The sequence below is a fragment of the Neolamprologus multifasciatus genome, chromosome 7 (genome assembly GCF_963576455.1).
Source record: "Neolamprologus multifasciatus chromosome 7, fNeoMul1.2, whole genome shotgun sequence".
NCBI lineage: Eukaryota > Metazoa > Chordata > Actinopteri > Cichliformes > Cichlidae > Neolamprologus > Neolamprologus multifasciatus.
The window spans coordinates 1,568,756-1,584,290 of NC_140445.1; the positions used below are offsets into that span (position 1 = coordinate 1,568,756).

Consider the following 15,535-nt stretch of genomic DNA (forward strand, 5'->3'; position numbering starts at 1 on the left):
TTCTCTCTGGATGCTTCTGAGTCTGTGGATGTCGTGATGAGCAGCGGAGCGTCTGTCAGTGAGGAGCCTCGGCTGGGCACGCTAGAAGCCTGAGAGGCGGAGCTTGGAGGCCTCCACACCTGCAGGAGGGAGCAACGACACCCTGCAGGTAACGTTTCCTCCACACTGTTTGTATCCACTGGATCCACTGGGAAGGAGTGTGTGTGTGTGTGTGTGATGAAGATGAAGGTCAGGGCTCTGTTATACTATTCATGACAGGACTCGCTGGTCCTCCAGTATCTGTGAGTGGGTGTGACCTCTGCAGGAGTAATCAGGGGCCTGCAATGCTCCCTAATTACTTACTAATTATTCACAGCCAGCTTTTAAGGTGTGACCAGACCAAACTGCTCTTTCTGTCAGTGCAAACTAGTTTAACTGCATCTTTAGTCCTGAGATATCACAACATTAGTTGTGGGACAATCTGAGAAAATGATAAGAAATGAATGTGTAAAATAAAAAAGGTGTTGCTCAGACTGTCCTGCAGTTACAGAAAGCTGATGTTAATTCATAGAAATGTTCTTAATTTAAAATGTGGGAAAAAACAACAAAAAACTACCAACAAAACAAAACAGGGAAGAATTTTTGTCGTGCATGGTGAAAAACAGGAACTTCTCTGATGTTTAGCTGTTCGCCTATTACTGAATTACTTCGGTGTAGTAGGATGTGGGAGGTCTTTACCAGCAGGACGAGCTGAAAATCGATGCTCTCCTTCACATTTTCCATCCTTTGAGCGGATTAGAGTCTTTCTCTGCTGGAAATGAGGCATAAAGCATGTAAACGGTGCTGATAATATTCTGTGATCGACCAGAACAGCACGCACACATCCAGCACTCCAGCTGAGTGGCTTTTGTGTTAATACCAGGAAACTGCGGCAGAGGGGGAAGAAGTGTCTCTGCACTTCGAGAGTTTCCTCCATGAAAACGGGAGAGATGACAGGACGCTCTTTCCTCCAGGGCTCCGGTCAGCTGCAGACTCACGGCAGCAGCCGGCCGACGGCCTGGGAGGACGGCAGCATCTAAAAAAAAAAAGCACTGCTGTGCCTGCACTTACAAAAGCCTTTACAAATGTTGATGCAGAAAAGTCATGATGACAGATTAAAGTCTGTGAGAGAACCTGCTGCTGAGACAGTCCAGTCTGCACTGCAGGAGTGCGATGCTGTGTAAACTGTGCACCAGCCTAGATAAAGTGCTGCATTCACTTATCGTTAGCTCTGCCGTTTCAGAAGCATGTGAGTTTGGTTCTTCCATCTCGTTCTGCTGTTTCCGTGCAGGAGAGGGGGAATATCTGCAGGTTGGGATCCCGAGTCGGCCTCTGGCTGCTGCTGCCGCTTCAGTGGGAGACGAACGCAGAGTTCGGCAAAGCTCGAGTCCAACGAGTCACGGTGAGGAACATGGTGCATGGAGATGTAACCATGTGGGCGGCTGCTTATTAGAGTTACCCTAACATCAGATTGTGTTTGTAAATGATGACATGGTGGAGCAGTCTTCTTTTCTATCTGGACTTTCCTTGTTCTCCACTGGCCGGTTTCTTCACGCAGTCCAAAGACGTGCATGTTGGGTTAAATAATCTAAACTGGTTGTGAGCATTGTCAGTCTGCCTGTGATGGACTGCTGACCTGCCCAAGGTGTAGCCCAACCGGCCAGTGGCACCGGGCTGGAAGATGGATGTTCATATCCCAAAGCAGGCATCAGTGACAACATAGATGACATTGACTGGCTGAAGCCAAAGAAGCTCACAAAGCACGTCTTATATGAGCTTATCATCAGCCTTCGGGTTCACTGAGATCGGCTAATCTACCGGGCCATGGCCGAGTTTGTTCTTGGCCTACAAACACATGCTGTGCTCAGTTTGTGGAGCAATCCCACTTGGACACCAAATGATGCTCATGTTCCTTTGGAGAAAGGTGGTGCTTCTGTGTGATGAACTGTGTAGAGAAAATCCTTGCCGTGTAAAAGAAAAGGAGGAGATACTAGTGTAGAAAAATACTCCAGTAAAAGTTAAAGTACTGATTGAACTCTTTTACTCCAGTAAAAGTGAAAAAGTACCGACTCTGAAATGTATTTAAAGTAAGAAAGTAAATGTAGCTCCTTAAAGAACATTATTATCGCCTATAAGTATGCAAAGCTAATGAATACAAACTTTATTTCAGTCTAAATTTTAATAACTATTTTCTGTTGCTTGTAGAGATGGACTTTGAGTACAGCAAACAGCAAACTCATCCGTTTATCCTGCACCAACCTGCAGCCTCTAAATGACACAGTTAGTGTTATTCTCCCTGTCAGATACACCAGCTGGGCCTTTAGCTGCAACACACTGTGACACACACAGTTTGTGTGTTTGCTGATGTTTGTCGAGCTGATAGAAACGCTGCATTTCAGATGACCTGACACTTAAACATTACTTCCTTTATGCTACTTCTGTAGAGCTGAACTACAGTGGTTTGCAAAAGTATTCGCCCCCTTGAACTTTCCCACATTTTGTCACATTACAGCCACAAACATGAATCAATGTTATTGGAATTCCAGGTGAAAGCCCCCTTTGGTCTGAGTGCAGTCAGTTGCACATAGACAGCCTGATGAGTGCTAATGACTAAACAGAGAGCACCTGTGTGTAATCTAATGTCAGTACAAATACAGCTGCTCTGTGACGCCTCAGAGGTTGTCTGAGAGAATATTGGGACAACAACACCATGAAGTCCAAAGAACACAGCAGACAGGTCAGGGATAAAGTTATTGAGAAATTTAAAGCAGGCTTAGGCTACAAAAAGATTTCCCAAGCCTTGAACATCCCACGGAGCTCTGTTCAAGCAATCATTCAGAAATGAAGGAGTATGGCACAACTGTAAACCTACCAAGACAAGGCCGTCCACCTAAACTCACAGCAGAACAAGGAGTTGATCAGAAATGCAGCCAAGAGGCCCATGGTGACTCTGGACGAGCTGCAGAGATCTACAGCTCAGGTGGGGAATCTGTCCACAGGACAACTATTAGTCGTGCACTGCACAAAGTTGGCCTTTATGGAAGAGTGGCAAGAAGAAAGCCATTGTTAACAGAAAACCATAAGAAGTCCTGTTTGCAGTTTGCCACAAGCCATGTGGGGGACACGGCGAACATGTGGGGGACACAGCGAACATGTGGGGGACACAGCGAACATGTGGGGGACACAGCAAACATGTGGGGGACACGGCAAACATGTGGAAGAAGCTGCTCTGGTCACATGAGACCAACATGCAAAACGCTATGTGTGGAAAACTAACACTGCACATGACTCTGAACACACCATCCCCACTGTCAGATATGGTGGTGGCAGCATCATGCTCTGGGGGGGCTTCTCTTCAGCAGGGACAGGGAAGCTGGTCAGAGTTGATGGGAAGATGGATGGAGCCAAATATCTTGGAAGAAAACCTCTTGGAGTCTGCAAAAGACTTGAGACTGGGGCGGAGGTTCAGCTTCCAATAGGACAACGACCCTGAACATAAAGCCAGGGCAACGATGGTTTAAAACAAAACATATCCATGTGTTAGAACGGCCCAGTCAAAGTCCAGATCTAAATCCAATCGAGAATCTGTGGCAAGATCTGAAAACTGCTAAAACGTGGTTCTACAAAGTATTGACTCAGGGGGCTGAATAATTACGCACACCCCACTGTTCAGTTATTTATTTGTAAAAAATGTTTGGAATCATGTTTGATTTTCGTTCCACTTCTCACGTGTTCACCACTTTGTGTTGGTCTTTCACCTGGAATTCCAATAACATTGATTCATGTTTGTGGCTGTAATGTGACAAAATGTGGGAAAGTTCAAGGGGGACGAATACTTTTGCAAGTCACTGTAGATGCTAAAGTACCGCAACTTATGGACACCTGCTCTCGTTGTGGCAAAACAAAAGGCACGGGGGTCCACTTAACCCCCGACCGTGGCACCTGGTTTTGCCTCTTTCATCTCTTTTCACGTGGCATCTCCTGGTGATCAATACAGAAACAGGATTTCCTCTCATGTGTTTCTGTTTAGGCTCAAATCAGTTTGATGTTCGGAGGCTCGCAGTGACATGAAATATTTCCTCTCAAACACCTTAATCCAAAGTAATGAGCCTGTTTTAAAGTTGTGAGGAGGAGAAAGTACAGATATTGGTTTAATGTAGGGAGTAAAAGTAAAAGGTTGTCAGAAAAATAAGTACTCAAGTAAAGTACAGATACCTGACAGCTCTACTGAAGTACAGAAACGAAGTATTTGTACTTTGGTACTTCCCACCTCTGCCTGTCATTGAAATAAGTTTTGGATTTTGTGTTCGAGGCCTGGTGGACCAGAAGGAGATCACGGCAGCTCTCAGACAGCGTAACTACGACCCCGATGAGGTCATCTCCGTCTGACATGTTTGGAGATATCCTCCTGCAGCCCCCCCAGGAGGAAATCACAACTATCACGACCTCAACTCCTTCAGGTTGGCAACTTTCTTTTGGAGAGTGGAAAGATCACAAGATTACTCCATTCGTGCTCTGACCTACAACGCTTGCATCGGCTGGTTTTTCAGCCAGTCAGTAATCGCCTAAATCTTTGGAACAACCCTGATGCTAGCTCTGGGGCTAGCCTCCAGCTAGCACTGCACACAGAACAGCCCAACTCTACTAACTCTCCAAACGTTGTTTTGCATCCAAAGCTATAGTGGTGCTTTTTGGGAACATTTGAGTCAGAAGACGTTATATTATCTTTATTTTTATCAGATATCTGAGCACCATGTGATCAAACATGCTGCTTTAACCCTACAGGAGAGAGAGAGTGAGGGAAGTCCGCTATCTGATGTTGATCAGCACCCAAATCAGAAGCTCGCGGAGCTCGAGGCTGACAAGCAGGAGCTCCGGGAGAAGATCTGATCCCTCCTGAACCGCCGAGCTTCTCCCGTCCCACCTGCCAAACCCGTCATCAAGCCTGCTGTGGACATCGGCCACATGACCTGGCTGACCCGGGAGCTGAACGTCTCAAACAAGCACCTTCGCTCCGTAGTTCACCTGGCACTCGCTGACATTAAGAACCACCTGGGGCAGTTCGATTGTCCTCTGGGGAAGTTGGCTCAAGTGGAACAGGAGGCAACCAGCGAGGTGGAGAAGCTACGATCCCTCGACAGGAAGGAGGCGGTGGAGAGGAAGAGCCTGTACAACGAGCTGCTCGAGCTGCAGGGGAACACCCGGGCGTTCTGCCGCTGCAGGAAAAGCTCGGCCTCCAGCTGCTTGGATGACCAGGAGGTGGTCGTCATCCAGAAAGGAAGTAGAAAGAAGTTCCAGTTTGACAAAGTCTACTCTCCCAGCAGCACACAGGTAAAGGCTTAGACGTCTTCCACAGTTCTGAACACACAAACTTACGATTTCAGACAGGAGCTCCTCCCTCAGTCATGCCTATTTTTAAACAATACAGAAGCAGCCAGTGGTTGGCCTACTGACTCAACTGGAAACCCATTTTAACCACATCTTAAAGATAAATGCTCAAAAAGTAGAAGATGAAACCTTTCAGATGAAGCCGTTTCATTACGAGCTTTTCTGTTTGCAGGTAGCTGAACATTCGATGCAAAGAGACGGATGTTCTCTGAACGCAAACTCTTACTTTAGATTGCTTGCTGGTGATCTGGGGGAGGTTAAGAGGTTAGATTATATCACAGTGTCTGTGTTAATTAACAGCAAACTTAGCAGTTAAAAGCAATCCTGCATATTATTAAATACCACAGCTCTGTCATTCATTTTCCCACCGGGAAGGTTTGTTTTTGATCATTAATGTGCTCGAGATTTTAATGAAGCCTGGGCACTAACGAGCGCTTGGCCTTCGCAGCGCTCAGCTTATTATCGTTGATTGGTTTGTAATTTTTGTTTAATGCCTCATAAACAAATTGGCATGAGGCTTCATTTGACGATCCTGTGGGTAGTGTGGATCTGCATCCAGAAAACCAGAACATACCCAAAAAATCCAAGCAGCAAACCTCGGATGGTCGAATGCCCGTCATGCTGGTTTTTTTCTAGCCAGCACTGATTATCTGCAGATTTTGTCCCTGCTCTCTGCAGGAAGTCGTGTTTGCAGGAACTCTGCCTGTGATAACTTCCTGTGTGGATGGATATAACATCTGTATTTTGGCGTATGGACTAGAGATGGCACGATACCACTTTTTTATGTCCGATACGATACCGATATCATAAATTTGGATATATACTGATACCGATATGAATCCGATATAGTGTGTTTTTAATCGATAAAACGTTTTTTTAATATCTTGCTGCATTTTGTATAAGTTTATACTCAAGTTTAAATAAACAACAACACTAAAGCTGTTCTGTTATACCTGTATGTAAAAAATACAACAAAATATTTCATAGTTCAGCAAAACTAATAAAGTTAAACCTGCTCCATCCTCCCTATTCTGCTATTTTAAAGAGTACTTAGCAGAAATATTAAGCAACCCAACTAATAGGGTTGCAAACTCCAGCAAAAAAAAAAATAGGGAACCACCCCCCACGCTCCACCTCATGATGCTTAATCGACGTAATCAAATTTAATTTGATGCAGGGGAAAAAATGCACAGAAATAAATTATTTTTCAAGAATAATTAAATAGATTCAACATCTTTCTTCTACAGAACTGCAGACTGCACAGATGGTATCTTCCCAAAGGAAAAAGTAGTATAGCTTACTAGGGTATATTAGACTTAACAGTTACTATATACAGTAATGGACTTCTATACATTTTACATCAGATTAAAACTTTGGGTGTAAGATTCAGATAATTATTTATTAAAAGCTCGACATTTTAAATGAGAATAAGAAAGAAAAGTATGTCTTTGTGCCCCCTTTTCCCTGTTCATGCCCTATCGGCCCCCCTGGCTAAACTTTGCTAGCTCCGCCCCTGCACAGTTACGTCAGCTGTAGAAAAAGATCCTGGTGTAGAAATAATATTAAATAAATTCTAACAACAGCTGATCAAGCTTAAACGTGCTGCTGTTGTTCAGCCGCTGGTTTCCTCTTTGTGGTGAGAAGTGAGACAAAAACAAAGAAGAGAGACGATCAGCTGATCATTGATCAGTTTATGATTGAAGTAGAGAGAGAGAGAGAGAGAGAGAGAGAGGCAGTCGCTCCATATATCGGTTGAATGTTTTACAAACATTCAGAGATGAACTTACACACTTGCTTTTCTTCTCTCTGGGAAAACTTCCTCAGAGATGAAATGCCGGATTGGTAGCGACGCTACAAATACACACAGCCGCTCTATCACGTGACCACACTGCTCCGACGTGCTACGGTTATGAGCCGAGTTACGCCGTGTCGCAAATTTTGTGAGGTGCTTTTTTGATATTTAATGGATCAGATTACATTTTTTATTTCTCTCCGATATCTGATCCAGTGATTTACGTCAGTATCGGACCGATACCGATACGTAATATCGGATCGGTCCATCTCTAGTATGGACAGATGGGCTCAGGGAAGACGTACACCATGATGGGCAACATCAGGTCATCCGTTCTCAGTAGGAACATTAGGTACAAACATTCAGTTTAGTGCTTCAGGTTCTCTATAAGATCTTAGAACAAAGCACCAAAACCAGCTGTAACCTGAGAAGGTTTATTTACAGATCTGCATGTGAAGCACGGCCGTTAGAACCTGTTCAAAGGTTCAAAAATAATCTGTCGAACAAGATGTAAACGACCGTGTTTAAGAGTTTGAACAGAACCTCAGAGGATTCGATAAAAGCAGCATAAAACAGGACTGTTCTGTGTGGTCAGTCAGATAAATTCATGAGAACTCGCTGGAGAACAGTCCGAAACCTCATGGTGGCAAAAAGACCCAACAAAGGCTGAGATGTCTGCACTGAAGCTGCACCAGAGAGGACAAAGACGGTGAACGACTTTGGGTGGCTGCTAACCGTCTGAGGCATGACGTGCTTAACATTCATGCAGACCTGCTCAAGTTAACGGTGCTTTTTGCAGAATTGAACAGTACAGTCAGCGTTGGTATCGGTGCACAGATGTTTCAGACAGAAAGTGTTTGATATTAAACAAACCCTGAAATGTCTGCGTGTCCAAATATTTATGGTCCACACTGTAAGCTGCTGGTGTCATCCCCCCACCTGGAATAAGATCATCTCCCTTGCCATCATCAAATCAATACACCTGTACTGAATCAAATATTTATATCAATATTTCACAGAGCATAGAGAATATATTGCATAATTAATAGGCCTATTGTTTCGGCTGCTTCAGGCTGCAGGAGGGTTGCCTGTTTGGGGAAAACCTGCGCTGATATATAATAAATGAGGAAGTGTTTCAGCCTCCTCTGCACATGCTGGCATACAGACACAGGCTCACGCTGAACAGAGGCTTCATCAACGTTTCCTTCGTCGCGTAAGGCCGTGCAACACCCTGGAGTTTAACTCATCTTCTCTTGAACGCTTATTATCAGACACGTTCCAATCGACTCTTCTCTGAAGCCATTTACACCAAAACTAAAACCGAATCAGAAGGTCGTGGTTCAACCCCAGGTTCCTCCAGCCTGCGTGCTGGAGTATCCTGAGGCGTAAACCCCCCAAAACACTGCATTCACCACCAGCTTACAGCTGACTTAATAGTGGGTGGTGGTGCATGGCCGTTCTTAACTGGTGGTGCGATTTGTTTGGTTAATTTTGATAACGGAGGAGACTCTGACATAGGGATGGGTACCGGTATCCGGTGCCATGATGGCACCGGTTCTGACATAAACGGTAGTAACCAGACCGAAAAGCAGCGCACATTTCGGTGCTTTATTTCGGTGCTTTTTTTTCCTGAGATGTGATACACTTTGAATTCTAGCCAATCATTTTACGTTTCCGGGGATAGTAGGCGGGTCCAGGTACGTACGTTCTTTTAGAGCAGAGCTACAGATTAAAAATGCCCAAGGCGAAGCGGTCAAAAGTCTTGCTGTACTTCACAGCAAAAGATGCAAACTCAGCAGCCTGCAACAAGTGCTTTAAGGTGATACTGTGGAAAGGAGGTAACACCTGAAATCCGATGAAACACCTGGCGACGCATAGCGTTTTTTTTAAAAGCCGAAAAATGCGCCGTATTTGATAGCTTGCTGCGAGACCTCACACCGAGCGCATCTACTGCAGGTGTGGTGCCTGTTATCGGACGAAGAGTTAGCAACATCCCCCAAAAACCCGAAGAGGAGAGTCCTGGCCCCTAGCCCTGCCAGTGTAGCAGAAATGATGAGGATGATGATGATGCAGCAGCAGCCGTTCTTCTCTGCGTGAGTAGCTTAATGTTGTTCGTGTATAATTTACGTTGAGTAGGCTAACCACGTTATTACATTAATGCATGTAAGGTGAACTAGCAAACACCATCATAGCTACATGCGGCTGTCTTCTTGTTTGATGGCAGATACTCCCTTCACCCTGGACAAAAAGGCAAAAATGACCAAATAAAAAGTGGGAAACAGTTAAACATGAAGTTTATGTTTGTTTTTTCCATTGTTAAAGCACTGCTTCCAGCCAAGAGTGATACCATATATGCCCTATAGCTGCAGAAAAGGCTAACATTGTTATCTTTTTACTAAAAAAACAGCTGAACATGAGAGGTTTTTGGACCAATTTTGTGTTCTCCATTCTTTAAGCACCGGTTCGAGCACCGTTTAAGCACCGGCACCGTTTCAAAAGTACCGGTTTGGCACCGGTATCAGATAAAACCTAAACGATACCCATCCCTACTCTGACATGCTACCTAGTGGCTGTAGCTCAGGAGGTAGAACCAGAGGTCTTCTACGGATCGGGAGGTTGGGAGTTCGATCGATGGCTCCCCCAGCGTGCATGCCAAATGTCCTTGGGCGAGATACTGACCCCAAGTTGCTCTTCAGTGTGAATGTTGTACAAAGACTCAAAGCTGAATTTAATGCAGGGTTGTCTACATAGCTGGGAATAAACTTTGTGGATACCCTCGTCCACCTCCCTGGAGCATGATCTGCTGTTTGGGCCCATTGAGACAAACCTGTGCCTCCTGGCAGCCGTGCATCCATGTTTGATGAGGAGAAGCTGCAGCTCAGTGCGGACAGGAGACGCTTCATTTACAGAGGTCGAGTTTCCCGTCAGAGAGGAGACCAGCAGGACAAACCCGTCCCAGCCTCCTCACGCTCTCTTGTTACCTGCTGAGCGCTACGAGCCGGCACTAACACGAGTTTGTTTCTCTCAGGTCGGTGCGAGAGCTGCTGCGCATCTGCTCCGAGAAGGAGAAGGTGTCCTACACTCTGAAGGTACGGCAGCCGAGTTTCACCGAGCAGCCACGAACACTTCAGGAAAAAAGTTGTTTCGAGTGTGCCAAAGGTCTCTGTGGGAGCGCTTAAAGCAGAGTCTACGTCTTTTTAATGACGACACTTCGGCTTTAAGACGTCGAGGTAAAGCGAAAGTTTGCTTGGCTCACTGCAAATTCCTTGTAGCTTGACAAGATTTATTGTCTTAAATTTAGCCAGATTATCTTGTCCATCTTGTTTTAAACATTACAAGCTAGTTTCCGGTCTCATGTGTTAGATGATTAGACTTGTTTCAAGTATATATTACCTTTTTTTTCTTTTTTAGTCTGTATATCTAAAAATGAACCATTTTACATTTATTTCGAGCAAAAATAGCTTTTAGATAGAGTGTAAAACAAAAAATTATCTCAAAATAAGAAACATTCACCTTTTTCCTTGAAATAAGAAAGTCACTCATTGGAAGGTATTTATTTCAGGTTTTTAAAGGAAGGACATCTTCAAGGTTATATTTTGTCATAACATAGACACTGTTTCTGAAATTGACTGGGTAATATGACGTAAAATCAAGTAGGTTTTCAACATCAGTCAGTTCAGTTGCTTGGGCAAGGTTGGGAATTGCAATTTCATTGGCAAGAAAGTCTTTGTTGAAACCCAAGGTTTCATACACCTGGTATTCAAAACAATAAAGTACACTATTAACAATAAAAATGTTTTTTACAAGTCCAAAGATAGGGTTTAAACCATTTGCTGAAATGAGTATAAGAGACCTGTCACAGATGTATTTGTTTCCATGTAAAATAAGCCACTTTACTCTAACGGCATGATGTATAGCATCTTCAATCCCCAAAAAATCTACAACCTTTGACTGCAAATGCTCCATATTAGCAACCTCTGATACAGGACCTAGTTCTTTCTCATTTACAAATATCGGATGCTCAGTTCCTGCTTCACTTTGACAACACTCCAGCAGCTGATTGTGGTTTACAAGAGACTTGCACACATTCTTAAAGTTTAATTTGGCTGACCATTGTTTAAAAAAACTGTGTTTAGACTCGAATCTCATGCACATATGACGTATTACAGGTCCCAGGGCAATAATCTGAGAGGGAAGATGCAGCATGTAATGTTGCTTTGGGATTACATTTTTTTCTGGGAATAGTTGCCTGAATTGTTTAAGATGATCTTCTATCATTTTTTTTAGTTTGGAAACAGTTTGTAAAGACACAACTGGGGCAAAAAGTATTTTAACAATTTCAATTAAATCCAAAATAAACTGGATAAAGGGATTTTTCCTCTACAACACTGTACAATAAGAATGGCAAAATCTTGATCAATATAAGCATTTGTCCAGAGGATTGTTTGAGTCTGTTGTCACTTGAAGCTAAAGTAGCAATACTAATTGGTGAAGGCTTGTCACGTATGTCCACTGATGAAAAAGGAAAATTCTGCATGGCAGAATTAAACAAGTCCAATTCCAAATTTCCAGATAAAACAACGTATTTCAACACACACTTAATTTTCATTGGTGCCACTCCTTCAAGAATTACATGCATAATATCCTGTGACATCTGCTCTATGAGATTAAAACCTGGGAAATCAACTAATTTGCTTTGTCTATTTATGCCAAAAGTCGTTTTGAGCGAGGATTTCAAAAATTCAGTAGTTGCCCTTTCTATTTCAATGCACTGCCTAATGCGTCCATCCAATGTCCGTCTGGTGAAACTATGTTCATTGAAATTTTCTTGCATTTCATCAAAAGTACACTCACAATGACGACATTTGCTATACGCAAAACCAACTCCTTCCTTAAATCCTGCAAGCTCATGCTGGGCCAGAGTGTCTCCACACACAGCAACAACTGCTCCATTTAAATAAAATTCCCCATTGACAGTGTTAATCATAACACCATCGTACAGTAACTTCAAGTCCTCATTGATTCTCCGTAGTATTATATCTACCCCACACTCATCTATGTCCCTAGACTTTGCGATTGCGAGAAGTCTGATGGAAGCCAACTTTGATCTAAACTTAGGGTCTATGTTGCCTAAGGTGTAATAAAACATTAGTAGTTTATTTACACTCGCACGTGACCCTAGGGGGTTACACATTTCTATCTCATCAGAATAGAGTATCAGTTGTAAAGCAGAGTTCTTCTTTGAAAACAGTGGGTGGGTTTTGAAAATAATTCCATCATTAATGTCATACAAAAAACTGGCAATGGGGCAACTCTGAGGTCCAGCACTGAGCATGTCAAATAGTCTTGAATTGGATAATAGCTGTTTCAAACTTTCAACCAAAGGAACGTAGTAGAAAGACTTGTTTTTGATTGCAAGAACTCTCGATTCTCCCTTTTTAACTCTACAGGCATACTTGGAAATGATGATCTCCTCAGGTGTGACAGGGTTGAAATGCATCTGTGTTACACGGTCCTGTAGGTTTGAAGGTGCACATATGGGAAAGGACTGCTGTGATATTAATCACAGCAGTCACACGTGTCCACAGTGTACAGTGGACACGTGTGACTGCTGTGATATTAATCACAGCAGTCACACGTGTCCACTGTACACTGTAAAAAAGATCCGTATATTTAACAGTGAAAGACAGTAAAAATACGACAGGAAAAACCTGTTAACTATAAAACAGTTTAAAATTGTTGATTTGATGTGAAATTGCCGTAAATAAAGAAATGTGGAAAAACCGTAATATGTACATTTCTTCTCTGAAAAAAATACATAAACCTACTGTAAATCACTCTTGCATAGTTTTTTTAACGGAAGATTCCAATAAAGTTTAGAACAGGCAAACACAATTTTTTTTACATTTAGTTATTGAAAAAAATACAGGTTTTAATTGCTGATTGTAAGCATGGTTGTGCTGGTAATGGATACATGCTGTAATATGACTTTGTGATTTTTGCATTAATTTCACATAATAATAATAATAATGGATTAGATAGCGGTTTTCAAGAAGCCCAAAGCACTTTACATTAAATCCATTCTTGATTCATAGCACATTTAATACAGCATATTCTTCCTCAAATTGTAATATAACAGATACATATGTCCCAAGATCTTTATACTAGAAATGTATTAGGGCAATTTTTGGATGTAGTTTTTGTAAAGAATATGGGATGTAGCTGTTAAATCTACATTCTGTTGAACTCAATAAACCATGAGTTTAAAATGTAAAAGCTAACAACAACTTGAGAGACCTACAGCTAATGATAGACATACTATATTATTGAGTGAATTCATATAATCCCAAAAGTGTTAAAATAATAATCTGTCTGTTCTATTTATTCATAGTTAATTATCATATGAAGAAAAAAGATTTTAAAAGCACCTCCTCCCAAAACTAGGCATTTTTTCCTGACGTTTAGAGCGCCGTTTCACATCAAGGCGCCTGATTTCAAATGGGCCAATCAGCGCACTGCATCAGGCTCCACCAAAGATAATGTCTGTACAGCTCCACACAAGTTTTGCTTTGGACTATGACAGCAGGCTATCTTCATTTTCGTGGACTTGTTTCTCATTTTTTTAATTTAAAGTCTGCCACAGCTCGTCTTCAGTTACTACGGTAAGAAAATAATCCAACTTGGTTTATTTATCGACAGCATTGTGTTGCAGGCAGTGAAGGCGCAAATGATAAATTTACGTTAGCTTTAGCTCGTTTCTAGCATTAGCGTTAGCTACATTAGGCTGAAAAGAGCCTTGCAAAACCAGCAGTGCGCGTTTTGAGACGTGTTTTGGAGACAGGTGTATTAATGGAAACTGTCTAATTAGTATAGCAATATTTGAATGCTTTGTCTAAATGCGGCCTGGATTTTCCCGCCTTGTTTGACATCCGGCTGAAGCTTTAAGTTAGCTAGCCTCGCAGCTGTGTCATATTGACTATGTATTTTTGCAGCATATGTGGAGAATCGGTTCAGTGTGTTCTCAGTAAAATCTACATTTACCTCCCATATGTCTAGAAAACACAAACGTTTGGAAAATGTGATTTGTGGTTTAAACAAAGATACTCAGTCAGAGAGTCCATCTACAAGTGCCACCATACAGGAAGGTGCCAGTGTATCAGATATAGAGATTGACAGACCACGTGACTTTCGCGCATTGCATGCCGGTAACTCGTGGCAAAAAATCCAAGTACCGCATCAAATGCAAGCATTTGCAGCACCGTAAAACGTTCATTCTCCGGTTCCAACACCTTCTTACTTTTTCTTTGCCCCCCAAAAAAGTTATGTACAAAACAAAGGAGAACAATGCCGGTCTGTACAAAGACAGACTTGATGAAAAGTCAAAGAAAAGATACGAGGAAAAAAATCAAAGGAGTGAAAGGGTTATACCCTTACGAGCACACAGAGTGGACAAAATACGTTAGCGTGCTGCCCAACTTTCACCACGCTCATATTTATAATCATACGGTTCTTGGAGTGAGTGCATACGTTTAGTTTACTACTAAGAAGTTTAGTAACTTCAGCTCACTGCAACAAGCCCCGGTACAGTTTACCGACGGATGGTACATGACCTTGAAATGCACCGTGTAGAACGAAAGACCATTGTACGAACAAACGTAAGTTTACCAGTCTCACAAATCGTCTTCATAAATACACATTCGTTAACCGTTTATTAATAGGACCTTTAAGCTAAACGGTAATTAATTAGTAGTGGAAATAATTTCTGGTTCGCATTACAGAAATGTAGCAGTGACAATAATATTGTATGCTGTAATCGTACTGGGCAATTAGTGATACAAAAAAACCTGTTTTATCCTGTGAATAAAAGTATATGTTTTTGTCAATGTACCATGGTAATAACAGAAGCGAAACGCAATATTGTGTCAGGACAATTCACTATTTATGCACAATAAACAAAGGAGCATAGCGCGACAATTTCTGTTCAACGCCAGACTTGCTTGTAACATATATCACCAATTATGTTATGAAAAACGACGTATTAACTACTACAAAACACTGACCTTTGTGGAAATGCTTGGAGCAGACTAACCTGTGAGCTGGATGTTCTGGGACGTTATATTTGGTCTTTGAATGGCTGTAATCCAGGCCATCTGTCGCCTCTTTTTACTTCGGAAACATGGCTCGAACAATTTCTCTTCAACGACGTAATCCGATAAAAAAAACGATCTCTTTACCCGTCGGCTTCCCGTGGCTGTCATGCGACTGGCTATTGCAGTTAATAATACAACAGCTTCTTGCCAGTTTTTTGTGTTTCTTTTTATCGCTGTGTAACTGATT

At 42.4% G+C, this 15,535-nt stretch overlaps 2 protein-coding genes across 2 annotated transcripts in view; one reads left to right on the forward strand and one right to left on the reverse strand.

Annotated features, from left to right (window-relative positions):
• Nucleotides 1-15,535, forward strand: part of LOC146513407 (neuronal acetylcholine receptor subunit alpha-7) — a 121,558-nt gene that overhangs the window by 67,124 nt on the left and 38,899 nt on the right. The gene's annotated exons all lie outside the window — the stretch shown is intronic.
• LOC146513408 (uncharacterized) lies at nt 10,123-12,720 on the reverse strand. Its single transcript, XM_085168182.1, has 2 exons — nt 11,795-12,720; nt 10,123-10,250 (listed from the first exon to the last, which is right to left on the reverse strand). The coding sequence occupies exons 1-2, from the start codon at nt 12,696-12,698 to the stop codon at nt 10,123-10,125; spliced, it is 1,032 nt and encodes a 343-aa protein (XP_085024308.1). The 5' UTR covers nt 12,699-12,720.

Coding starts and splice junctions, on each gene's coding strand:
- LOC146513408 (XM_085168182.1), bottom strand. CDS start 12,698: ATGCATTTCAACCCTGTCACACCTGAGGAGATCATCATTTCCAAGTAT. Junction 10,251..11,794: donor GGCACCAATGAAAATTAAGT/GTGTGTTGAAAT, acceptor TTCTCGGAGCAG/ATGCGCAGCAGCTCTCGCAC.